At 45.6% G+C, this 27,247-nt stretch overlaps 1 protein-coding gene across 1 annotated transcript in view; it reads right to left on the bottom strand.

Moving 5' to 3' along the window:
- The window catches only part of TBC1D22B (TBC1 domain family member 22B), a 90,301-nt gene that overhangs the window by 17,431 nt on the left and 45,623 nt on the right, over window positions 1-27,247 (bottom strand). The window contains exons 9-12 of the mRNA XM_044288325.1: window positions 17,792-17,898; window positions 12,440-12,515; window positions 4,912-5,039; window positions 3,182-3,277 (exon numbers count right to left, since the gene is read on the bottom strand). Of these exons, the coding sequence (XP_044144260.1) occupies window positions 3,182-3,277; window positions 4,912-5,039; window positions 12,440-12,515; window positions 17,792-17,898 (407 nt within the window). The remainder of the gene's footprint in view (window positions 1-3,181; window positions 3,278-4,911; window positions 5,040-12,439; window positions 12,516-17,791; window positions 17,899-27,247) is intronic.

Below are 27,247 nucleotides of genomic sequence, written 5' to 3'. Positions count from 1 at the left end.
CGGTGTGTTGTCTGTCCCCTAAGCATATCAGCTTTAGCACGGCCTGTTGACGCTTCCCCACTGCAGTGCTACACTGCTTCCAGCTAATTTGGAGGTGGAAGTGGAGGAGGAGAAGTGGGGGTTGGAGCCACTAACGTAGGTGCTTAGGGAAACCCTGATCGACGTAGAGCCCGCAATTCTGTGCCATCCCAGGGTGTGACTTGCTCCCAGCCTCCACAACGTTCACCCAGTGTGCCGTCAGGGAAATGTAGTGTCCCTGGCCAAATGCACTTGTCTATGTGTCCGTGGTTAAGTGGACCTTCCCAGTAACTGCGTTGGTCAGGGCACGGGTGACGTTTCGGGACACATGTTGGTGTAAGGCGGGCACGGCACACCTTGAAAAATTGTGGCGGCTGGGGACAGAGTACCGCGTGATGGCCGCAGACATCAGGATGCGGAAGGCCTCAGTGTCCACAAGCCTAAATGGCAACATTTCCAGGGCCAGTAATTTTGAAAGGTGCACATTTAGTGCTAAGGCCTGTGGGTGGCTGGGTATTTGCGCTTACGTTCAAATGCCTGGGGTAATGACATAAGGGCGCTGCGCTGTGACAGGGAAGTGGATATGGTCGCTGATGGTGCTTGCAAAAGTCCAGGTGCAGGGCAAGAGGCATCCTCACCTGCGCCTTCGACAGGCAATTGGCCAGCACGTACCATAGGGGAAGAGGAGTCAGTGGTGTGCCCCGCAGACACAGATTGTGGACCCAGGCGTTCGTCCAACTTACTACAGGGCTTGGATGCCATGTGGTGGGGAGGTTGCTAGTGTTCACGCCCCAGGCTCAATTTGGTGTGGCACAGGTTTCAAACTATTATTCTTTTGTCGTCCGCACTTTCCTAAAAAAAGCGCCATACTGCGGAACACCTACACCGTGGCAAGGGAGATTTACGCAAGGGGGTGCTCTGCGGAACAGTTGCGGGCCCATTTGGTGTGGCCCACCTTCTCCCTTTTGCAACCCCACTGTCTCTTCCAGCCCGTTGCGGTGCTGCAGATTCTTCCCCCTCTATACAGCGGTCCTCGCTCGGCTTTCCACCTTCCCAGGTTGGGTCAGTGACCTCATCGTCCACCACCTCCTCTTCCTCACTCTGATCATCCTCTTGATTTGTTGACCTAACCACAACCTCAGTGATTGACAACTGTGTCTCATCCTCATCCACCTCATTAAACACTAATTGCCGTTCCCCACCATCATGTTCTTGTGACTGTGGATGCTCAAGAGGTTGGGAATCCGGGCACAAGATCAAGTGAGACAAGTAATTGCGGTTGACTCATTGGCAACTGTGTCTCATCATCATCCACCTCATTAAACACTAATTGCCGTTCCCCACCATCATGTTCTTGTGACTGTGGATGCTCAAGAGGTTGGGAATCCGGGCACAAGATCTCATGTCCCTCTTCAAGTGTGCTTGGCGAGAGGGCCAAATCAAGTAATGGTATGTTTGGCCATACTCTCCATGGTGGGAGGAAGGAGGATCAGGGAGAGGATTCTCTTGACCAGACTCTTGGCTATTGAGACTGGACTTTGTGGAAGACAGGGTGGTGCTTAACAGACTGGAAGCATTATCTGCTGCAATCCAACCGACCACCTGGTCGCACTGGTCTGACTTCAAGAGTTTTGTCCTGTGATGCTCTGCAAACTGGGATATGAAGCTAAGTATCGTGGATAATTGTTTTTCTTGTGCTCTGGCAACAGGCACAGTTTCAACGCGCCCAGGGCTACGGCCTCTGCGTGAACCATCAGCATCACAGCCACTATCCCCGTCCCTTACTGCTCGCCTGGCGCATATTAAATGTTATATGCACGCTTGACACACAAGATGTGGCACAGAAGTCACAGTTCACAGCAAGCACAGTATATGGAAAAAGTACATAAAAGTATGGAAAAAGGAAAATAGATTTCAGTTATATTTCTCCAATTTCTAGCCCTGACACACAGTATGTATTTGAGAGATGTCTCTAGTCACTGCAGACACCCTCTATATGAAAAGTATTGAAAATGATGGAAAAATATATATATTAATGTTCAGTTATATTTCTCCAATTTCAGGCCCTGACACACAGAAGGTATTGGACAGATGTCAAAAGTGACTGCAGATACCCTCTATAGAAAGTATTGAAAACGATGGAAAAAAATATAGTAGTTTTCACTTATATTTCTCCAATCTCTGTCCCTGACACACAGAATGTATTTGACAGATGTCTCTAGTCACTGCAGACACCCTCTATATGAAAAAGTATTGAAAACGCTGCAAAAAAAAATAAAAAATTGTACTGTAGCTATAAAATACTGCCAGCCTGCCACCACACACAATAGTCCTTAAAAGGACTTTTGGGTCTTTGAAACGTTTTTCTACTAAATTGATTGCGATCAGACTCCCGACACTCTCTGTCCCTTCCGAAGCGCAGCTCTCCCTGACTACAAATGAGCCGAACACGCGTCATCGGGTGCTATTTAGCACCCGATGACGTGTTCCGGCCATCCAATCACTGTAATGCCAGTAGCCAACATGGCCACTGGTATTACAGTGAGGGCAGTACTTACCTGCCCGTTTATTGACTGCATAGCAGCAGCAAAACGTGCGGTGAGGAGACTCTAGCATGGCGCTTGAGCACATGCGGTACTCGGCCGAGTACCGCCATGTGCCGAGCATAGCGATGCTTGAGCAGAACAGCAGTTCGGCCGAGCATGCTCGCTCAACACTATCACTGAGCATTGCCTACACTGCATACAAATGTACCCACTTCTCAGCTGAGAATAGGATGGGCTGTGGAGAAATCTGCTGTGACTTGATGTAAATATGAACGCTCTAATTCACTGACTGCACACTAATAACTTGAAAATGATGAGGAATTAAAACGTGAAGCGATTTGGAATGTTAAATGTATATTTTTATAAATTTATAAGTGATTAAGCTTTATTTATATAAAACTGGAAAACCCCTTTACCATTGAGCAGGGGAAGGTAATGTAGACCGAAGAGGAGGGAACTGTATCTAAAGTGCAAATGTCATGGCCGATAATTTGGCTGATCATCTGCAAGCACTTTTAATGACTTCACCAGTTTAACTGACCCAATAAATACATGTGATGTATGTACTTTATAGATAAATAACAAGCAAACCCATCTGAACGGCAGTCAGTACGTACCTGAAAATCTACTTCATCTAAAATTTCTTTGCGCCATTTAATTAGAAAAGCAGAACAAACATAAAGGTGGAAATGTGAAAAGCCTTCAGGTTCTGCCTGTGAAAACAGAAGATTCCAGGTTACCAATATGGAAAAATGGTTTTGCTTCTACCTGAACAAAAACATAGTTAAAGGGATTCTGTCACCAGTTTTAACCCCCTCCAGATAAAAATATAGTTATGTTCAGGGAGCTTTACTGATTCCTAATGTGGTCTTATAAATGTAATCTGTAGGGTCATTTTGCCTAAAAAACGCTATTACTAACCTGTCATTCATAAAAATAAGGTGCCCAAGGGGATGTAAATGGCTCCAAGCTGCTGCCCGCACCCGCCGACGTTCGTGCCCAGCTCCGCCTTTCCTGACCTCAGTGCAGCCTCATAATCCTGTGTGACGCCTCCGGCTCTCCCTCCCCCCTACTTCTGCTCTAACATCTCGCGCGTGCGCACAGGCCTCTGCCTGATGCGCCCGTGCGGACTTCTCCGTTCGGCTTCATGGAGCGAAGTGTGCATGCGCCGGCACTTCGCTCAACCTCCCGATGACCTGCACACTCGCTCCATGAAGCCGAACGGAGAAGTCCGCACGGGCGCATCAGGCAGAGGCCTGTGCACACGCGTGAGATGTTAGAGCAGAAGGAGGGGGGAGGGAGAGCCGGAGGCGTCACACAGGATTATGAGGCGGCGCTGAGGTCAGGAAAGGCGTCACTGGGCACGAACGGCGGCGGGTGCAGGCGGCAGCTTGGATCCATTTACATCCCCTTGGGCACCTTATTTGTATGAATGACAGGTTAGTAATAGCGTTTTTTAGGCAAAATGACCCTACAGATTACATTTATAAGACCACATTAGGAATCAGTAAAGCTCCCTGAACATAACCATATTTTTATCTGGAGGGGGTTAAAACTGGTGACAGAATCCCTTTAAATAACAAATACAAAGTTAAAATATGGATCACACCTTATATTTCCACTGTGATATGCCACACCTTTTTTTCTGCATAACCACAAAAGGAATTGGTGTTACATAAAAAAACATAAGTGCCCCCACCAAAAGAAACAAGACATACAAAAAAAAAAGCAACCTGTATGAAAAAAGTAATGTAGGGTAAGTGAAATAGCTTATAGTGTAGCAAACTTACCAAAACTGGTGGGTTAGAGCTGAACCCGGAAATATCACTATCTACACCCCTCCGACCCCCTGGCATTTTTATGCTCCGATGCTCTCCCTTGCCATGCGCTGGATCACACAAGTGAAGGGCTTTTTTGTTTACAATAGCACACTGCTAGGCGGAGGCTTCCGCCTAGCAGTGTTCCCAGGGATGTCACTGGCTCTGATAGGAGGGCTTTAGCGCTGCCCTAGCTGTTTTACAGGTTAGATCAGTGCTAAAGCCTGGCCATTAGTGTCAGTGACCTCTCCGGGCTCACTTCTAGGAGGAAGCCGCCGCCTATTTTATCTACCTGGTAGTCACCGGATCTCCTAAAAATATATTTGCTCCTGCGCGATTCAGTCCAGGGTAAAGGAGAGCATCGGATCATGAAATGCTCTGATGCTCATATCAGGGTGGCTGGAGGGGTGAAGATAGTGATATGTCCCCTTTAAGAAGGTCTCCAGAATTAATAAAAACAAGCTTATGGAATTTAGAGTACGGACAGTGAGCAATACACACATGAAAAGCATAGCAACAAATCTCGGTACCTGGTAAGTATCCCACAATCGTATAGTACATCTTAAAGGAAGTTCCCTCATTAGCAGATTATTCATCCATCGAAAAGCAAATTGGAGATATTCAACGTCATATTTTCGAAGATGACTATGTACCTTACCTAATGTAAAAGTAAATATAAGATAAAGGAATGTGAGAATGGGGATGTAAAGCTACACAAACAAACAATCTAAAACTATAGATTATCCTCTCAGTGCCAACCCCCAACTGCATGCCAGCCACTGCTGTCTCCACCTATCAAGAGCAGTGGTTCATCAATATATCCTATGGCCTGAATATGGTGCATCACTCGAAGGAATGTTACACTGTCTTTGTAGGAGAGGCAAACAGAGCCACAGAACAGCCCAAAACGCAGTTGTACTTGCTTGGGGGTGGTAGTCCTTACATTTTCAAATGAATACTGTGGGTCAACCAGTGGGTTGTGACTATGAATTTGGCTACCCCCTGCTTTAAGAAGTATAAGTGCTGTCAGACCTTCCCAGAGGCTTATGTTGGGCAAGGAGGTGAACATACTGGAGTTTTTTTCTTTTCTATTTCCAAAATGTCTATAATTTATAAAGTTGTTCATGTATGTGCCATATGCTTTTCTAGGGGTTCATTTACAAAAGCAGATTCTGCCTAAAGAGGTACTCTGGTTTTAATGATCACATTTATTTCTTTAGACAACAGGATGTCAAACAACTTTCTAATTTAGGCTACTTTCACACTAGCGTTCGGGTTTCCGTTTGTGAGCTCCGTTTGAAGGAGCTCACGAGCGGACCCCGAACGCAGCCGTCCAGCCCTGATGCAGTCTGAATGGAGGCGGATCCGCTCAGACTGCATCAGTCTGGCGGCGTTCAGCCTCCGCTCCGCTCGCCTCCGCACGGACAGGCGGACAGCTGAACGCTGCTTGCAGCGTTCGGGTGTCCGCCTGGCCGTTCGGAGGCGTGCGGATCCGTGCGGATCCGTCCAGACTTTCAATGTAAGTCAATGGGGACGGATCCGTTTGAAGATGCCACAATGTGGCTCAATCTTCAAGCGGATCCGTCCCCCATTGACTTTACATTGAAAGTCTGGACGGATCCGTACTAGGCTATTTTCACACTTAGCTGTTCTATGCTAAAAATAATGCAGACGGATCCGTTCTGAACGGAGCCTCCGTCTGCATTATTATGAGCGGATCCGTTCAGAACGGATCCGCCCGAACGCTAGTGTGAAAGTAGCCTTACATCTATTTAAAATTTTGCTCACAGACCTTTATTATATCTGTGCATTTGCCTCTCCTTAACCCTTTCAAACCATTTTTCGTTTTTTTACTCTCAGCCCTCCCAAAGCCAAACGTATATACAGTACTACTACCTGCAGCAGCACAGCAGTCAGTTTCTGTGTGGAAACTGTTATTTACAATATGCCTCTTGTTTATGGATGTTAAGACTTAACTTTTATTACATAGTCGATTAAAATTAAATTAATGCCAGATCTGGCATTCCGGCAACTGATCTGGAATTTTGGACGGAGGTAATACCGCAGCATGTTCAGTGACTGAACTGATGACATCCTGAACTGATTGCTCTCCATTCAGAATGCATGGGGATAAAACTGATCAGTTATTTTCCGGTATTGAGCCCCTATGACGGAACTCGATGCCGGAAAATAAAAATGTTAGTGTGAAAGTACTCTTAGGACCTAATAAATCAATTTAAAACCCTCAGTTGTGTTGCATCCTTTTTCTTATTCGTTAAGTAGCAGTTATTTTCACAGCGCTCCTATTATAGCAGTGGATCGTGGCTGGGTGGTAGCTGCGTGCTGCTACCAGCCTCCCCTATGGTCTCTGTCCCTTGCTATTAGTGAATTTAGACCTCCACTTATAACCATAGGATGTTATGCTCCTGTTCCTAAAATTCCATTAAACTCTGCCCCCCGACATGTTTCACCAGTTACACTGACGTCTTCAGGGGAATGGGCAGTGATTCTTCGTCATCTCAACAAGGTGCGTCAATAAAAAAAACAATACTATGACACCGATAACACCTTTTTTAGTACCAGGGATTTAATTTAGCGAACGGGACAAGTGGGGGTATTAGCAAAAAACATAACCACTGACCAACGCGATATTGAGATGCAGATTTATCTAAAATAACACTGAAACCAGAACATAAAAAGCTTGATACGAGAGGGCTTATCATTCACGTCAGCACCTTACTTTGATTGTTTTACGTGGCTGAAAGACATTAATCTATTCGCTAGCAAACTAGCACTACACAAAGAATTCAAAAAGAAAAAAAGAAAAAGATCCAAACCAAACGTCTAAAAAAAAAAAAAAGGAGGAAAAAAGGCAATCCAAATATTAGAACTGCAAAAGGAACATAGAGGTGAGCCTATAACCCCGAGTGCGCCTTTTAGTACGCTAACCCCCCAATCAAAATTCACTCCCCCTTTTACTAAATATGCAAATATACAAGCCTTTGTAGTGACGGTCGATCTCTAAAAAATAAAACTAGAAAAACGACAATCGGACATAACTTGAGTATAAAGGAAAGAGAGGCAATGCAAGCACTTATGGATAACAACGATTTAGAGATTAAGCCTTCAGATAAAAGGGGGGAAATGCAGTACTAATGGACAAAACAGATTACAAGTTGATGGTGATGGCAATTTTGAAAGATAGTAATACATAAACAACTGGCCAAGAATCGAACTGTAAAGTTTTTTTTTTTTTTTTTTGTGTAAAAAGACATACCGATATCGGCAAAAGAACGTAAAAGGGAATATAAAGTTCTACTTAATCCTAGACCTACAATAGCGACCTTTAATACCATTCCAAAAGGTACATAAAAACGGGAACACGATCCCAGGAAGACCCATAGTATCAGGGAACCAAAGCCTGTGTGAAGGTATCAGTAATTATGTTGATCAAGTTATGTCCCCATTTGTACCCCGTCTCTCATCTTATCTTAAAGATACGAAGGACGTTCTCGTCAAACTCCAGGGTATACAAGTTAGGCCTCATGCACACGACCGTTGTGTGCATCCATGGCCGCTGTGCCGTTTTCAGTTTTTTTTTTCACGGACCCATTGATTTTCAATGGGTCCGTGGAAAAATCGGAAAATGCACCGTTTTGCAGACGAGACCGTGATCCGTGTATCCCGTCAGTCAAAAAAATATGACCTGTCCTATTTTTTTGACGGACAACGGTTCACTGACCCATTCAAGTCAATGGGTCTGTGAAAGAACACGGATGCACACAAGATTGGCATCCGTGTCCGTGATCCGTGGCCGTAGGTTACTTTCATACAGACGGATCCGAAGATCAGTCTGCATAAAAGCTTTTTCAGAGCTGAGTTTTCACTTTGTGAAAACTCAGATCCGACAGTATATTCTAACACAGAGGCGTTCCCATAGTGATGGGGACGCTTCTAGTTAGAATATACAATGAACTGTGTACATGACTGCACCCTGCTGCCTGGCAGCACCCGATCTCTTACAGGGGGCTGTGATCAGCACAATTAACCCTTCAGGTGCCGCCCCCCGATCATTGGTGGCAGCGGAGTTCCGATCGGAGTCCCAGTTTAATCGCTGGGGCTCCGATCGGTAACCATGGCAACCAGGATGCTACTGCAGTCCTGGTTGCCATGATTACTTAGCAATAGTAGAAGCATCATACTTACCTGCTGGCTGCTGCGATGTCTGTGTCCGGCCGGGAGCTCCTCCTACTAGTGACAGTTCATTTAGCAATGCGCCGCACAGACCTGTCACTTACCAGTAGGAGGAGCTCCCGGCCGGACATGATGTTTCTACTATTGCTAAGTAACCATGGCAACCAGGACTGCAGTAGCGTCCTGGTTGCCATAGTTACCGATCGGAGCCCCAATGATTAAACTGGGACTCCGATCGGAACTCCGCTGCCACCAATGATCGGGGGTGGGGGAGAGGGGAGGCCGCACACTGGCCACCAATGTTCTTATTACAATAGAGGGAGGGGGGCTGGGGGAGGCCGCACACTGGCCACCAATGTTCTTATTGCAATAGAGGAAGGGAGGGAGGGGGGGCCGGGGGAGGGCGCACACTGGCCACCAATGTTCTTATTACAATAGAGGGAGGGCCGCACACTGGCTACCAATGTTCTTATTACAATAGAGGGAGGGAGGGGGGGCACCTGAGGGGTTAATTGTGCTGATCACGGCCCCCTGTAAGAGATCGCGTGCTGCCAGGCAGCAGTCATGTACACAGTTTGTAGTATATTCTAACTAGAAGCGTCCCCATCACCATGGGAACACCTCTGTGTTAGAATATACTGTCGGATATGAGTTTTCACAATGTAACTCATATCCGACAGTATATTCTAACATAGAGGCGTTCCCATGGTGATGGGGACGCTTCAAGTTAAAATATACCATCGGATTGGAGAAAACTCTGATCCGGTGGTATAAAAGGGACTCCAGACTTTACATTGAAAGTCAATGTGGACGGATCAGTTTGCAATTGCACCATATTGTGTCAACGTCAAACGGATCCGTCCCCATTGACTTGCATTGTAATTCAGGATGGATCCGTTTGGCTCCGCACGGCCAGGCGGACACCAAAACATCCGTGGATCCTCCAAAAATCAAGGAAGACCCACGGACGAAAAACGGTCACGGATCACGGACCAACGGAACCCCGTTTTGCGGACCGTGAAAAAATACTGACGTGTGCATGAGGCCTTAGTGAGACTACAATGATTGCAAGCCTCGATGTGGAGGCATTGTATACCAGTATCCAACACCATTTAGGACTGAAAGCAATTAGTCATTATTTTAGCACAAGAGGGATACAATTTCACAAACACAATTCCTTAGTTCTCACTTTATTACGATTTTTTTTTACTCAGAATTATTTTATTTTCGATGGGAACAATTAGTTACAAATTACCGGGACCGCAATGGGCACAATACGCACACCAACTTTTGCTAATTTATTTTTAGGGTGGTGGGAAAAAAGAATTGTATTCATGGAAAAGCACATTGATTTCCCAAAAGCACGTTACTTTTGGGGTCGGTATAGATGATGTATTGATGTTGTGGGAAGGCACGGAAAGACACTTTACTCAATTTGTAGCAGTCGTGAATGATAACACAGTTGGTTTCAAATTTACTGCGGAGATACACAAAAAATGGTTGAATTTTCGAGACCTGCTCATGCTCAACCTGCGGCCCTCCAGCTGTTGTAAAACTACAACTCCTACAATGTCCTGCTGTAGGCTGTTCGGGAGTTGTAGTTTTGCAACAGCTGGAGGGCCGCAGGTTGAGCATGTCTGTTCTAGACCTAACTATTGCCCTGGAGTCTGATGACAACGTCTACTGAAGTCTATAGGAAAACCATGTCAACAAATAGCCTTCTCCAGTGAGAGTTATCACCCACCGGCCCTTAGGAGAGGTATTTCTGTAGGCCAATACTTACGAGCAAGAAGGAATTGCTCGAGTATTGAAGCATTTGAGCGAGAAAGTGAACTTCTCTACGAAAGATCCATGATCTATACCAGTGTAACACTGTACTGCGGCGGCAGCAGGAAGCGCAACGCGTCATAGCAACCAATGACGCAGTGCGCTCCGGCACTCAGAAGAAATCCAGGCCGGTATCACGCGGTCCGTGTTTCACGGACGTGTGCATGAGGCTTAAGATGAAGGAGACGGACATTCTAAGTTCAAAGACTTGCGCTGTGCTGACTGACAGAGGGGAGGTACGGAGGGGTGAGTGCGTCACAAGAGAAAGGAGGAGGCTCGTCCGTATTTCTATAATAAACCATAGACTAATATATGAATAGTAGGTCCGTGGTGATGGGGCGCACATGTTGTGATGTCAGACTCTGAGGCATTAAAAGAACCATCCCGCCGACCCCAAACAATCACTGCAGATTCCCCTGAAGACGTCACTGTAACTGGCGAAACATGTCGGGGGGCAGAGTTTAAGGGAATTTTAGGAACAGGAGCATAGCATCCTATGGTTATAAGTGGAGGTCTAAATTCACTAATAGCAAGGGAGGGACAGAGACCATAGGGGAGGCTGGTAGCAGCGCGCAGCTACCACCCAGCCACGATCCACTGCTAGGAGCGCTGTGAAAAGAACTGCTACCTAACAAATAATAGAAGGTATGCAACACAACTGAGAGTTTTAAATAGATTTATTAGGTCCTAAGAGTACTTTCACACTAACATTTTTATTTTCCGGCATCGAGTTCCGACATAGGGGCTCAATACCGGAAAATAACTGATCAGTTTTATCCCCATGCATTCTGAATGGAGAGCAATCAGTTCAGGATGCATCAGGATGTCATCAGTTCAGTCACTGAACATGCTGCGGTATTACCTCCGTCCAAAATTCCAGATCAGTTGCCGGAATGCCAGATCTGGCATTAATTTACATTGAAATGCATTAGTGCCGGATCCGGCATTAAAAATACTGCAATGCCAGATCTGTCCTTCCAGTCTGCGCATGCGCAGACCGGTAAAAATGTGAAAAAGTATATATAACGGATCCGTTTCTCTGGATGACATCCGGAGAGAGGAATTCGTTCTTGCAATGCATTTGTAAGACGGATCAGCATCCGGATCAGTCTACAAATGCTGTCCGTTTGCATGCAGAACTGCTTGCCGGATCACTCTGCCGCAAGACTCAGTCTTAACAACAATAAACAAGAGGCATATGTCAAAAATTATTAGTCCAAAAGACTATTTATAAATAGGTATATAAAGTGCATATATATATGTATATATGTCTTGGGTCAAACTATTATAGCTGATTTGTGTAGTAACAGATCTCACTTAGAGAGGGGCGGCCATTTTACAAATCACTACAGACAGGTACACAAAGTTACTGTAATAGCCACAATAAATATAATGATCCCACCACCAGACCTATCACATGAATGTGTTCTGTGTGCTGACCCAGTAGATGTATGTCATGTAACACTGCTTATTGAATGGCAGGGTGTAAAGTGTGTCTGATGCCATGGATACATTACACAGGACTATACCATCCTTCTGCATAACGGGGTCAACTGGCTGATATAAGAAAGGCATGTATGCAGAATTTTAAAGACGTGTATATTAGAAAATTGTATGATTTCCTATTATATAAACTTAAAATTTAAACTGGAATACCCATTTTAAGGGTACTTTCACACTAGCGGCAAGGAACTCCAGCTGGCGTAGTTTTATTCCGGCCGCATCTCGGCATGTTTGTTGTGCTGCCGCCGGAATTCCGGCCCGCCGCCATTATAGTTAATGGGGCCGGAGCGGTAGTCCGGGGGCACCCGTGCACTAGCAGCAGCACGGATCCGACAGGCTGTTCACCCGCCGGAATAGCCTGTCAGAGTTCCTTGCCGCTAGTGTGAAACTAGCCTAATTATTTAGGGATTTTTTTTCCCACGGGGATCCAATTCCTTAGACCATGTGAGATGAGGTGCAAGCAACTAAAGGGGATAAAGCTGAATACAGACAAATGTTCTTTTCACAAGTAAGCAAGCAATAATATGAACAGACCGTCAATTCGGCTCACAAGTTCTTCAAGGGCCTTCACATTTTTCTGAATTCCAGGTTGAGCAAATGTGTAGTTATCCTTAGGAGAAAAAACAACCAGGTTAATCATGCTGATGCATCTAAATGAGGAGCAGTGATAAAAAAATAATGGAGCCCAAGGGATGTCAAATTTGAGGAAGAAAAGTTTGACAGCTTCTAGCTGAAACACTTCATAGGGCAGCTGAACAATTGTTTCAAAGTAGTAGATGGCCTGAAAAAATGGCAGAGAGAGAGAGCCATGAGCTCTATGTGCCTATTAAAGAGGTTGTTCACCTTTATGTTTTTACAGAGCTCACAATATGGCCAGACACTCAGTGGTGATCATACCTTCCTGATCCCCGACGCCGGATTCTGGTTCCGTCTCTGCTCTGATATGTCACTGCTGCAGGCCAGTGATTGGTTGCAGTGATCACATGGCCAGTGTCAAAACAGATAACGACACAGAGACCCAAGACATGCAAAGCAGATGGGGCAGCGATGGGGATCAGGAAAATATGATCACGACTGTGGGGTTGGACACTCTGTTGGGTCTGTACATAACATCATAAAGGCGATTAACCCTTAAAGCCATGTTCAAACTGGGGGATATTTACTATTCAAAATGTGTCAGAATTCCGGTTGAATGTGTGCCAAAAAACTGCTTTATCTAATCTGCATCACATTTATCAACTGTGTTAGACATTTTCTACACTTTAAAGAGGGCCTCTAACCACTCCTGACATGCCTGTTTTTATAGCTTCATACATTCCCCATGTAATAACAGTTCTGGAACATCTATTATTATGGCTCTATGTTGTGCCATTCCTTTATTATTTCTACTAGAAGTTATAAATTAATTGCCATTAGCCTTCATTAAGGGTACATAGAGGAGGTAACCAGTTAGGGGGGTGTACCTGCACAGTCTGACTCTATCCAAACAGTGACTGTGCAAAGTTATGAATGAATTGATATTAGCCTTCCGTAAGGGCACAGAGGGGAGGTAACCAGTTGGGGGGGGGGGGGGGGTTACCTCCCCTCTGTGCCCTTACGGAAGGCTAATATCAATTCATTCATAACTTCTAGTAGAAATAATAAAGGAATGACACATCATAGAGCCATAATAGATGTTCCAGAATTGTTATTACATGGGGAATGCATTGAGATATCAAAAACAGGCATGTCAGGAGGGGTGACAGGTCCTCTTTAACCGCCTCCAGACCGCCTAACGCAGGATCGCGTTCCGGAGGCGGCAGCTCTGCGCACAGTCACGCATATACGCGTCATCTCACGAGACGCAAGATTTCCTGTGAACGCGCGCACACAGGATCGGAAGGTAAGCGAGTGGATCTCCAGCCTGCCAGCGGCGATCGTTCGCTGGCAGGCTGGAGATGCGATTTTTTTAACCCCTAACAGGTATATTAGGTTTTGATAACAGCGTCTAATATACCTGCTACCTGGTCCTCTGGTTGGATCGACCAGAGGACACAGGCAGCTCAGTAATAAGTAGCACCAAACACCACTACACCAAACACCATTTTTACGGATCCAGAGATACATGGATCGGACCCGCAAAACACATACGGACGTCTGAATGGAGCCTTACAGGGGGGTGATCAATGACAGGGGGGTGATTACCCATATAGACTCCCTGATCACCCCCCTGTCATTGATCACCCCCCTGTAACGCTCCATTCAGACGTACGTATGATTTTTACGGATCCACTGATACATGGATCGGATCCGCAAAACACATACGGACGTCTGAATGGAGCCTTACAGGGGGTGATCAATGACAGGGGGGGTGATCACTCAGGGAGTCTATATGGGTGATCACCCCCCTGTCATTGATCACCCCCCTGTAAGGCTCCATTCAGACATTTTTTTGGCCCAAGTTAGCGGAATTTATATATTTTTTTTTTCTTACAAAGTCTCATATTCCACTAACTTGTGTCAAAAAATAAAATCTCACATGAACTCACCATACCCCTCACGGAATCCAAATGCGTAATTTTTTTTTGACATTTATATTCCAGACTTCTTCTCACACTTTAGGGCCCCTAAAATGCCAGGGCAGTATAAATACCCCACATGTGACCCCATTTCGTAAAGTAGACACCCCAAGGTATTCCGTGAGGGGCATATTGAGTCCATGAAAGATTGAAATTTTTGTCCCAAGTTAGCAGAAAGGGAGACTTTGTGAGAAAAAACCAAAAACAAAGAAATCAATTTCCGCTAAGTTGTGCCCAAAAAAAAATTATTTCTATGAACTCGCCATGCCCCTCATTGAATACCTTGGGGTGTCTTCTTTCCAAAATGGGGTCACATGTGGGGTATTTATACTGCCCTGGCATTTTAGGGGCCCGAAAGCGTGAGAAGAAGTCTGGGATCCAAATGTCTAAAAATGCCCTCCTAAAAGGAATTTGGGCCGCTTTGCGCATCTAGGCTGCAAAAAAGTGTCACACGTGTGGTATCGCCGTACTCAGGAGAAGTTGGGGAATGTGTTTTGGGGTGTCATTTTACATATACCCATGCTGGGTGAGAGAAATATCTTGGTCAAATGCCAACTTTGTATAAAAAAATGGGAAAAGTTGTCTTTTGCCAAGATATTTCTCTCACCCAGCATGGGTATATGTAAAATGACACCCCAAAACACATTCCCTAACTTCTCCTGAGTACGGCGATACCAAATGTGTGACACTTTTTTTGCAGCCTAGGTGGGCAAAGGGGCACACATTCCAAAGAGCACCTTTCGGATTTCACAGATTTTGATTTCAAACTACTTCTCACGCATTTGGGCCCCTAAAATGCCAGGGCAGTATAACTAACCCACAAGTGACCCCATTTTGGAAAGAAGATACCCCAAGGTATTTCGTGATGGGCATAGTGAGTTCATGAAAGTTTTTATTTTTTGTCACAAGTTAGTGGAATATGAGACTTTGTAAGAAAAATAAAAATAAAAAAATAAATCATCATTTTCCGCTAACTTGTGACAAAAAAGAAAAAGTTCTATGAACTCACTATGCCCATCAGTGAATACCTTAGGGTGTCTACTGTCCGAAATGGGGTCATTTGTGGGGTGTTTGTACTGTCTGGGCATTGTAGAACCTCAGGAAACATGACAGGTGCTCAGAAAGTCAGAGCTGCTTCAAAAAGCGGAAATTCACATTTTTGTACCATAGTTTGTAAACGCTATAACTTTTACCCAAACCATTTTTTTTTTTATCAGACATGTAGAACAATAAATTTTGTGAAAAGAGTATATATGGATGTCGTTTTTTTTGCAACATTTTACAACTGAAAAATTTCATTTTTTTGAAAAAAATCGTTAAATTTCGATTAATAACAAAAAAAGTAAAAAATTTCCACAGCATAAAAATACCACCAAATGAGAGCTCTATTAGTGAGAAGAAAAGGAGGTAAAATTCATTTGGGTGGTAAGTTGCATGACCGAGCAATAAACGGTGAAAGTAGTGTAGTGCAGAAGTGTAAAAAGTGGCCTGGTCATTAAGGGTGTTTCAGCTAGGGGGGTTGAAGTGGTTAAGCAACTCTTTCGACAAGAGGCCATGGCGTAGTGTAAAGGAATGTGGCTTTGTGGGAAAGGGCTTGGTTTAGATGTAGACATCATGCTCCAAAAACAGTCCAGGAAGTTGTATAAACCGCAAGGTGAGGCAGTATGGGGAGGAGATGTATAGGGAGGCAATCACTGCTAATAGATGTGCTGATGCTAGAAGCTGCTTCTGCTGCATCCACAAGATAAGTCTGTTCCTTTATTTCTGTTTTCCTGTGGTCTTGATCCTAGGTGACCCTGACTCCCTCCGCATTTAGTGTAGGGAGCCGGTGGTCGTGTCCCCTCACTATTTTATGGTGTTCAGGTGTCATACAGTCGAGGAACGAGGGTATGCAATTATCTACCATAGAGATTTTTGCATAGGCTGAGCAGTAAGGGAGAGTGCTAGGGGTGTTACAGGGCTTACCCTCTTGTTCCTTAGTTTTGGATCAAGTCAGTCGGATCTTAATTTGTGTCTTCTAGTTTTCTGCAACACCATCCGTGACACTGTCTCAGTTGAGACAATATCAGTAAATCTGTCCCACTGCGCGTGTATACACCAGAAGATGCTCCCAGTATACAATATCCATAGACTTAAAGGGGTTGTCTCACCTTGCAAGTTCAGGGCTGCTGCTGAACTTCCTGCCGTGTACGGGGGCATTGGCTAGGAGCTTGATTGATGGGGAACGCGCTCACACAGGCAAGAGGTGATGTCATCATCGTAGCACAGTTCGCCTCTGCAAGCGCGTTCCTGAGCAGGCGCTGATATGAGGACATCAGTGAAACAGCTGTATACAACAGCTCCAGGGCTACAGCACATGCACTTCCGCTATCCCGGCCACCAGAGAGGCCGGATCAATTTTCCACAGTGAGCAAGCGTGGCCCGACCGGTGCCGTTTTGCAATGGTGGCCGTAACCCCTGACAACAATCTATAATGGGGTGGAAAATAGAATAAACACTGACAAAAGGGCAATTTGGACAATTGGATTACATTAGTAAGTAATTTGTATTAATGTTTTAAGCAGCATAAGGGCCATTTGATGAGGTGAGACAACCCCTTTAAATGGAGCTGATATACATTAGGAGTGCCTTTGTCGCATATGCCCGAGTCTGTGTCAGCAGAACTATTTTTGTTTACTGATATTGTCAAGCCCAGAAAGCAGTAATACATCCCATTATATCTTCCTCTACTTGGATCTTAATATTTTAATTATAAAAAGGTAAAAAATCTTTAAAAAATTAATTTATATATGGATGTAATCAATTTTGTAAGGCAGGAGCCCCGCTGCTATAACTGCAATACGAGCCCAGGCAGGTAGTGTCCCATCCCTTCTCTTTGGAGCAGCTCTGCTTAAAGGGGTATTCCCACTTCATTAAATAGGGTTACATTAAATCATTGCCCCCCACTGAACATTTCTTATTATACATGTAATTTAAAAAAACATAACATTCGGCATAAAAATGCTCCTTTCACTCCCTGTGTTTATGCTGGTATCCAATGGATACGGCCACATCTCGCCGGCCGAGCCTGCGCACCACATCCTAACCTATCCAGCGGCCGGCCTATGCTGCAAAACGTGAACGCGCACGTCTTCAGCAGTATCGGGCGGCCAGTCAGTGGAAGTAGAGATGGGAAGTTCGGACCTGTACACACAGAGCTCCGCTACATGCTATACTATGTTATTTCATGATAAATCATACAGTATGTAACGAGACAGCAGTAATGGATTGCTATTGTGATTTCAGTAATACGGCACTGATTGTATGGACCATACATAGTCTAACATACCTGAATGCCATCTAGCAGTTTACTCATTGACCAGAAACTATCTGCTTCAATGTTCTTCAATGTTTCTGGCAACAACGTACTGACATCAAAGTTTTCAACATCATCTTCTAAAATCATGAGCAAAAAGATCTACAAGTTAGTGCAGAATAAACATAAAACTGTACACTTGGAGAAGAAGTGCTCGATTTACGCACTGATTTAAAAATCATACAATAGTTTATTTATAGGCTATGATAAAGGCCATGGGGACCCCTGGAGCCATTTTGTATTATTGACTTTACATGTTTTTGAGCTACAAACATTAATAGATGTTTATGAAAGGTTTTTTTTCACGACTCCTATATTGATGAACTTTGCTCAATATTTCATCAGTGGGGGTCCGACCCCTGGTAATCCTGCTGATCAGCCCTTTGCAGAGGCCACAGTGCTCATACAATAGTTTATTTATAGGCTATGATAAAGGCCATGGGGACCCCTGGAGCCATTTTGTATTATTGACTTTACATGTTTTTGAGCTACAAACATTAATAGATGTTTATGAAAGGTTTTTTTTCACGACTCCTATATTGATGAACTTTGCTCAATATTTCATCAGTGGGGGTCCGACCCCTGGTAATCCTGCTGATCAGCCCTTTGTAGAGGCCACAGTGCCTGTGCTTGGTAATGAAGCTCGGGCCCATTCACTAAAATGAGAATGAGCTGCACATAGGCCATGTGATAGATGAACGTGACATCACTGGCCTAGGAAGAGGCTGTAGTGCTCATTGGATCGCCATCTACAAACAGCTGACCAGCAGGGGTCTGGAAGTTTGACCCCACTGATAACCTATCCTAGGAATAGGTCATCAACATATGAATCTTGGAAAAACCCTTATTTGCGCTGTTTGGCTTCTCTGGTGGGTCATTTTTACATTGTATTGGCTGTATTATTGGCTAAAAAACTTTTGCAATTGGCTTTTATTAAAAATGTTGTACCATTTCTCCTGCAGCTTACCTGCAGGAGCCAATACATTCTAATACTGTATGGAGCGCTCGCTCCGTACAGTATTGAAACAAAGTTATATGTGAATTGACTTTGGATGTCTCATCCCTAATCACAATAAATAGCAGCTGCTTGATGCCTCCGACGGCTTGGTCACCAGATGTCTAAAAGCTCGGTTTGACAGAATCATATTTGACTTGATCAGAATAAGTGTTCAGAACACAAAGGGCTGAAGACTGAGCGGTCAGAAAACAGGACTGAGCAGCTTGCTAGGAATTAACACATGAAAACTGCAGGAGAAAAACTGTGCAAAGCTTTTAACCACTTAAGGACCACAGGTTTATACCCCCCTAGTGACCAGGCCCTTTTTTACAAATCGGCACTCCACAACTTTAGCGGTTTATTGCACGGTCATGCAACTTACCACCCAAATGAATTTTACCTCCTTTTCTTCTCACTAATGGAGCTTTCATTTGGTGGTATTTTATTGCCGCTGACATTTTTACTTTTTTTGTTATTAATCGAAATTTAACGATTTTTTTGCAAAAAAATGACATTTTTCACTTTCAGCTGTAAAATTTTGCAAAAAAAACGACATCCATATATACATTTTTCGCCAAATTTATTGTTCTACATGTCTTTGATAAAAAAAAAATGTTTGGGCAAAAAAAAAAAATGGTTTGGGTAAAAGTTATAGCATTTGCAAACTATGGTACAAAAATGTGAATTTCCGCTTTTTGAAACAGCTCTGACTTTCTGAGCACCTGTCATGTTTCCTGAGGTTCTACAATGCCCAAACAGTAGAAAAACCCCACAAATGACCCCATTTCGGAAAGTAGACACCCTAAGGTATTCGCTGATGGGCATAGTGAGTTCATAGAACTTTTTATTTTTTGTCACAAGTTAGCGGAAAATGATGATGATTTTTATTTTTATTTTTTTTCTTACAAAGTCTCATATTCCACTAACTTGCGACAAAAAATAAAAAATTCTAGGAACTCGCCATGCCCCTCACGGAATACCTTGGGGTGTCTTCTTTCCAAAATGGGGTCACTTGTGGGGTAGTTATACTGCCCTGGCAATTTAGGGGCCCAAATGTGTGAGAAGAACTTTGCAATCAAAATGTGTAAAAAATGACCGGTGAAATCCGAAAGGTGCACTTTGGAATATGTGCCCCTTTGCCCACCTTGGCTGCAAAAAAGTGTCACACATCTGGTATCGCCGTACTCAGGAGAAGTTGGGGAATGTGTTTTGGGGTGTCATTTTACATATACCCATGCTGGGTGACAAAAATATCTTGGTCAAATGCCAACTTTGTATAAAAAAATGGGAAAAGTTGTCTTTTGCCAAGATATTTCTCTCACCCAGCATGGGTATATGTAAAATGACACCCCAAAACACATTCCCCAACTTCTCCTGAGTACGGCGATACCAGATGTGTGACACTTTTTTGCAGCCAAGGTGGGCAAAGGGGCACATATTCCAAAGTGCACCTTTCAGATTTTGCAGGCCATTTTTTACACATTTTGATTGCAAGGTACTTCTCACACATTTGGGCCCCTAAATTGCCAGGGCAGTATAACTACGCCACAAGTGACCCAATTTTGGAAAGAAGACACCCCAAGGTATTCCGTGAGGGGCATGGCGAGTTCCTAGAATTTTTTATTTTTTGTCGCAAGTTAGTGGAATATGAGACTTTGTAAGGAAAAAAGAAAAAAAAAGAAAAATCATCATTTTCCGCTAACTTGTGACAAAAAATAAAAAATTCTAGGAACTCGCCGTGCCCCTCACGGAATACCTTGGGGTGTCTTCTTTCCAAAATGGGGTCACTTGTGGGGTAGTTATACTGCCCTGGCAATTTAGGGGCCCAAATGTGTGAGAAGAACTTTGCAATCAAAATGTGTAAAAAATGACCGGTGAAATCCGAAAGGTGCACTTTGGAATATGTGCCCCTTTGCCCACCTTGGCTGCAAAAAAGTGTCACACATCTGGTATCGCCGTACTCAGGAGAAGTTGGGGAATGTGTTTTGGGGTGTCATTTTACATATACCCATGCTGGGTGACAAAAATATCTTGGTCAAATGCCAACTTTGTATAAAAAAATGGGAAAAGTTGTCTTTTGCCAAGATATTTCTCTCACCCAGCATGGGTATATGTAAAATGACACCCCAAAACACATTCCCCAACTTCTCCTGAGTACGGCGATACCACATGTGTGACACTTTTTTGCAGCCTAGATGCGCAAAGGGGCCCAAATTCCTTTTAGGAGGGCATTTTTAGACATTTGGATCCCAGACTTCTTCTCACACTTTCGGGCCCCTAAAAAGCCAGGGCAGTATAAATACCCCACATGTGACCCCATTTCGGAAAGAAGACACCCCAAGGTATTCCGTGAGGGGCATATTGAGTCCATGAAAGATTGAAATTTTTGTCCTAAGTTAGCGGAAAGTGAGACTTTGTGAGGAAAAAAACAAAAAAAAATCAATATCCGCTAACTTATGCAAAAAAAATAATAATTCTAGGAACTCGCCAGGCCCCTCATTGAATACCTTGGGGTGTCTTCTTTCCAAAGTGGGGTCACATGTGGGGTATTTATACTGCCCTGGCTTTTTAGGGGCCCGAAAGTGTGAGAAGAAGTCTGGGATCCAAATGTCTAAAAATGCCCTCCTAAAAGGAATTTGGGCCCCTTTGCGCATCTAGGCTGCAAAAAAGTGTCACACATGTGGTATCGCCGTACTCAGGAGAAGTTGGGGAATGTGTTTTGGGGTGTCATTTTACATATACCCATGCTGGGTGAGAGAAATATCTTGGCAAAAGACAACTTTTCCCATTTTTTTATACAAAGTTGGCATTTGACCAAGATATTTTTGTCACCCAGCATGGGTATATGTAAAATGACACCCCAAAACACATTCCCCAACTTCTCCTGAGTACGGCGATACCACATGTGTGACACTTTTTTGCAGCCTAGATGCGCAAAGGGGCCCAAATTCCTTTTAGGAGGGCATTTTTAGACATTTGGATCCCAGACTTCTTCTCACACTTTCGGGCCCCTAAAAAGCCAGGGCAGTATAAATACCCCACATGTGACCCCACTTTGGAAAGAAGACACCCCAAGGTATTCAATGAGGGGCCTGGCGAGTTCCTAGAATTATTATTTTTTTTGCATAAGTTAGCGGATATTGATTTTTTTTTGTTTTTTTCCTCACAAAGTCTCACTTTCCGCTAACTTAGGACAAAAATTTCAATCTTTCATGGACTCAATATGCCCCTCACGGAATACCTTGGGGTGTCTTCTTTCCGAAATGGGGTCACATGTGGGGTATTTATACTGCCCTGGCTTTTTAGGGGCCCTAAAGCGTGAGAAGAAGTCTGGAATATAAATGTCTAAAAATGTTTACGCATTTGGATTCCGTGAGGGGTATGGTGCGTCCATGTGAGATTTTATTTTTTGACACAAGTTAGTGGAATATGAGACTTTGTAAGAAAAAACAAAAACAAACAAAAAATTTCCGCTAACTTGTGCCAAAAAAAATGTCTGAATGGAGCCTTACCAGGGGGGGGGGGGGGGGGGGGGGTGATCAATGACAGGGGGGTGATCAATGACAGGGGGGTGATCACCCATATAGACTCCCTGATCACCCCCCTGTCACTGATCACCCCCCCTGTAAGGCTCCATTCAGACATCCGCATGATTTTTTACGGATCCATGGATACATGTATCGGATCCACAGAACGCATGCGGACGTCTGAATGGAGCCTTACAGGGGGGTTATCAATGACAGGGGGTGATCAGGGTAATCAGGGTGATCACCCCCCTGTCACTGATCACCCCCCCTGTAAAGCTCCATTCAGACATCCGCATGATTTTTTACGGATCCATGGATACATGGATCGGATCCACAGAACGCATGCGGACGTCTGAATGGAGCCTTACAGGGGGGTTATCAATGACAGGGGGTGATCAGGGTAATCAGGGTGATCACCCCCCTGTCACTGATCACCCCCCCTGTAAGGCTCCATTCAGACATCCGCATGATTTTTTACGGATCCATGGATACATGGATCGGATCCACAAAACGCATGCGGACGTCTGAATGGAGCCTTACAGGGGGGTTATCAATGACAGGGGGTGATCAGGGTAATCAGGGTGATCACCCCCCTGTCACTGATCACCCCCCCTGTAAGGCTCCATTCAGACATCCGCATGATTTTTTACGGATCCATGGATACATGGATCGGATCCACAGAACGCATGCGGACGTCTGAATGGAGCCTTACAGGGGGGTTATCAATGACAGGGGGGTGATCACCCATATAGACTCCCTGATCACCCCCCTGTCACTGATCACCCCCCCTGTAAGGCTCCATTCAGACATCCGCATGATTTTTTACGGATCCATGGATACATGTATCGGATCCACAGAACGCATGCGGACGTCTGAATGGAGCCTTACAGGGGGGTTATCAATGACAGGGGGTGATCAGGGTAATCAGGGTGATCACCCCCCTGTCACTGATCACCCCCCCTGTAAAGCTCCATTCAGACATCCGCATGATTTTTTACGGATCCATGGATACATGGATCGGATCCACAGAACGCATGCGGACGTCTGAATGGAGCCTTACAGGGGGGTTATCAATGACAGGGGGTGATCAGGGTAATCAGGGTGATCACCCCCCTGTCACTGATCACCCCCCCTGTAAGGCTCCATTCAGACATCCGCATGATTTTTTACGGATCCATGGATACATGGATCGGATCCACAAAACGCATGCGGACGTCTGAATGGAGCCTTACAGGGGGGTTATCAATGACAGGGGGTGATCAGGGTAATCAGGGTGATCACCCCCCTGTCACTGATCACCCCCCCTGTAAAGCTCCATTCAGACATCCGCATGATTTTTTACGGATCCATGGATACATGTATCGGATCCACAGAACGCATGCGGACGTCTGAATGGAGCCTTACAGGGGGGTTATCAATGACAGGGGGTGATCAGGGTAATCACCCCCCTGTCACTGATCACCCCCCCTGTAAGGCTCCATTCAGACATCCGCATGATTTTTTACGGATCCATGGATACATGGATCGGATCCACAAAACGCATGCGGACGTCTGAATGGAGCCTTACAGGGGGGTTATCAATGACAGGGGGTGATCAGGGTAATCAGGGTGATCACCCCCCTGTCACTGATCACCCCCCCTGTAAGGCTCCATTCAGACATCCGCATGTGTTTTGTGGATCCGATCCATGTATCCATGGATCCGTAAAAAATCATGCGGATGTCTGAATGGAGCCTTACAGGGGGGGTGATCAATGACAGGGGGTGATCAGGGAGTGTATATGGGTGATCACCCGCCTGTCATTGATCACCCCCCTGTCATTGATCACCCCCCTGTAAGGCTCCATTCAGACATCCGCATGATTTTTTACGGATCCATGGATCGGATGCACAAAACGCATGCTGACGTCTGAATGGAGCCTTACAGGGGGGTTATCAATGACAGGGGGTGATCAGGGTAATCAGGGTGATCACCCCCCTGTCACTGATCACCCCCCCTGTAAGGCTCCATTCAGACATCCGCATGATTTTTTACGGATCCATGGATACATGGATCGGATCCACAAAACGCATGCTGACGTCTGAATGGAGCCTTACAGGGGGGTTATCAATGACAGGGGGTGATCAGGGTAATCACCCCCCTGTCACTGATCACCCCCCCTGTAAGGCTCCATTCAGACATCCGCATGATTTTTTACGGATCCATGGATCGGATCCACAAAACGCATGCGGACGTCTGAATGGAGCCTTACAGGGGGGTTATCAATGACAGGGGGGTGATCAGGGAGTGTATATGGGTGATCACCCGCCTGTCATTGATCACCCCCTGTAAGGCTCCATTCAGACGTCCGTATGCTTTTTGCGGATCCGATCCATGTATCCGTGGATCCGTAAAAATCATACGGACGTCTGAACGGAGCCTGACAGGGGGGGTGATCAATGACAGGGCGGTGATCAATGACAGGGGGGTGATCAGGGAGTTTATATGGGGTGATCAGGGGTTTATAAGGGGTTAATAAGTGACGGGGGGGGGGGGGTGTAGTGTAGTTTTTGGTGCGACTGTACTGACCTACCTGAGTCCTCTGGTGGTCGATCCTAACAAAAGGGACCACCAGAGGACCAGGTAGGAGGTATATTAGACGCTGTTATGAAAACAGCGTCTAATATACCTGTTAGGGGTTAAAAAATTCGGATCTCCAGCCTGCCAGCGAGCGATCGCCGCTGGCAGGCTGGAGATCCACTCGCTTACCTTCCGTTCCTGTGAGCGCGCGCGCCTGTGTGCGCGCGTTCACAGGAAATCTCGGCTCACGCGAGATGACGCCAATCGGCGTTAGTGTGACCTGGCAGCGCCGCAGCATTGACGCCTTTCGGCGTTAGTGTGACGGCAGAAGGTTAAAGGGGTTGTCCGAGTTATTTTTTTTGTTCTATGTTCCTAACTAGGCAAATCTAACAACTTTACAATTAAACTCACTTTATCTGCAGTGCCTGGTTTATCAGATTTGACTGAGGGTCACATGACCTGAGATTGTTGTTATTGCATGTAAACAAAAGGCCAGAAGAGAACCAGGGAAATGAGGAAAACGAGATTTTTGTATAACTTACCAGTAAAATCTCTTTCTCGCTCTTTCCTTGGGGGACACAGAAGACCTTGGGTATAGCTCATCTCCATAGGAGGCGTGACACTAAGTGAAAACTGTTAAGCCCCTCCTCCATCAGCTATACCCTCAGCCTGGAGAGAGAGACTGCCAGTTGCGTGTCCAAGCAGTGAGAAAAGGCAAAGTCCAACAAGGAACCAACAAGCCAACTACCCAACGGGTAACAAAAACTCGGAAAACGCACAGAGAAAAAACAATTAATGGGTGGGTGCTGTGTCCCCCAAGGAAAGAGCGAGAAAGAGATTTTACTGGTAAGTTATACAAAAATCTCGTTTTCTCGCCCAGTTTCCTTGGGGGACACAGAAGACCTTGGGACGTTCAAAAGCAGTCCAAAAGGGGGAGGGACCACAACACCAAGGCGAAGCACCCGAAAGGCATCAATGAACCGCCGCCTGCAAACCCAGGCGGAGTAAGGCAGCATCTGCCAAAGTCAGAGTATGCACCCTGTAGAACTCAGAAAGGCGTGCAAGGCAGACCTGTGGCCACCGTGCCCAAATGCACGGCCGAAGCCCAATGCCTCCGGCCCAGGAGGCACCGACCGCTCTGGTGAAAGGAACGGTGACACCAAAGACAGAATCCTGCCCTAGGTGCGGTAACCTCAGCAATAGCCAACCTGATCAAGCGGAGGAAAACCACCCTGGAGTCTGCCAACCCTATGCACAGACCTCCTGGAAACCCAAGAGGCCGAACGACTGCAAGAGTCGGAGATCTCCAAGTAAACAACGGCCAGGCCCAAACAACGTCCAAATAGGTGAGGTGTTGAAGCGAAGGCAACACCACCTTCAGAAGGAAGGAAGGAAGGAAGAAACGAGATGCAGAACAGCCCTGTCCTGGAAAGGACAGAAAACTCATAACAAAAAAAGGGGCCATGCCGGCACCCGTCAGAGACACGACTGATACGGAACACAACCGTACAGGACAGAAGGATAGAGTGAACTCCTGTAACAGCTCCAAGGGCAAGATTGGAGCGCCGAGAGCTCTGGATATAGTCCCCAGGGCGGTACCGAAGGACAGCACAGAGGAACCAAAGAGCCACTCCGAGGAAGAAGGTCTTGGCAGGCCCAGAGGGTCGGGAACGCTGGAAGAGGAAGAACAGCGCCGACACTTGACACCTCAACCAAAAGACAGAACCATGGGGAAAGAACTTCAGAGTGGGGAATGCACAGCTTTCCACAGAACCCCAGACAAAAAACCCTAAATCTTACGACAGAACCTGGACGAGACACAGCCAGGAGTGGACAGCAGTGAACCCGCTGGAGTCGCCTGGCAAGCAGGCGAAACCCAATGAGAACAGGCGCAGACCAGTAACACGGGCAGAAGGGCCGACAAAACTAGCCCCGTCGGCCCCGAACAACGTTGACCCGCATCCACCCGAATGGGGAGCAGAAGGACAGATGCAAAGACCCAAAAGGATCCGCCAGACGCCAGGAGAAGGCAGGCTAAAGACCATGCTGATGTAACCACGTTGAACAGCCCCTGTGTGGGTTCAAAGGACAATCTGAACCGAAAAGGTAGTCCCCCCAAGTTACCGAGAAGGTAAGTCTACATCAGGACCATCGTCTTAGAACGGGCCACGCAATCTGCACCCAGCGGGAGGACAGAACGCGGTAGACTCGGTAAATAAGCACACAGCTAATACAGCCAGCGCGAACAAGGGAGACAGTACGAGGCCAAAAGGAACACCGGAACCATCCACAGGAACAACCAGGCTCACCCCAGAGGGGAGGACAGTGAAAACACAGCCTCCGTAG

This window comes from Bufo gargarizans, chromosome 3, assembly GCF_014858855.1.
Source record: "Bufo gargarizans isolate SCDJY-AF-19 chromosome 3, ASM1485885v1, whole genome shotgun sequence".
NCBI lineage: Eukaryota > Metazoa > Chordata > Amphibia > Anura > Bufonidae > Bufo > Bufo gargarizans.
This window is presented reverse-complemented; position numbering and strand designations above follow the sequence as displayed.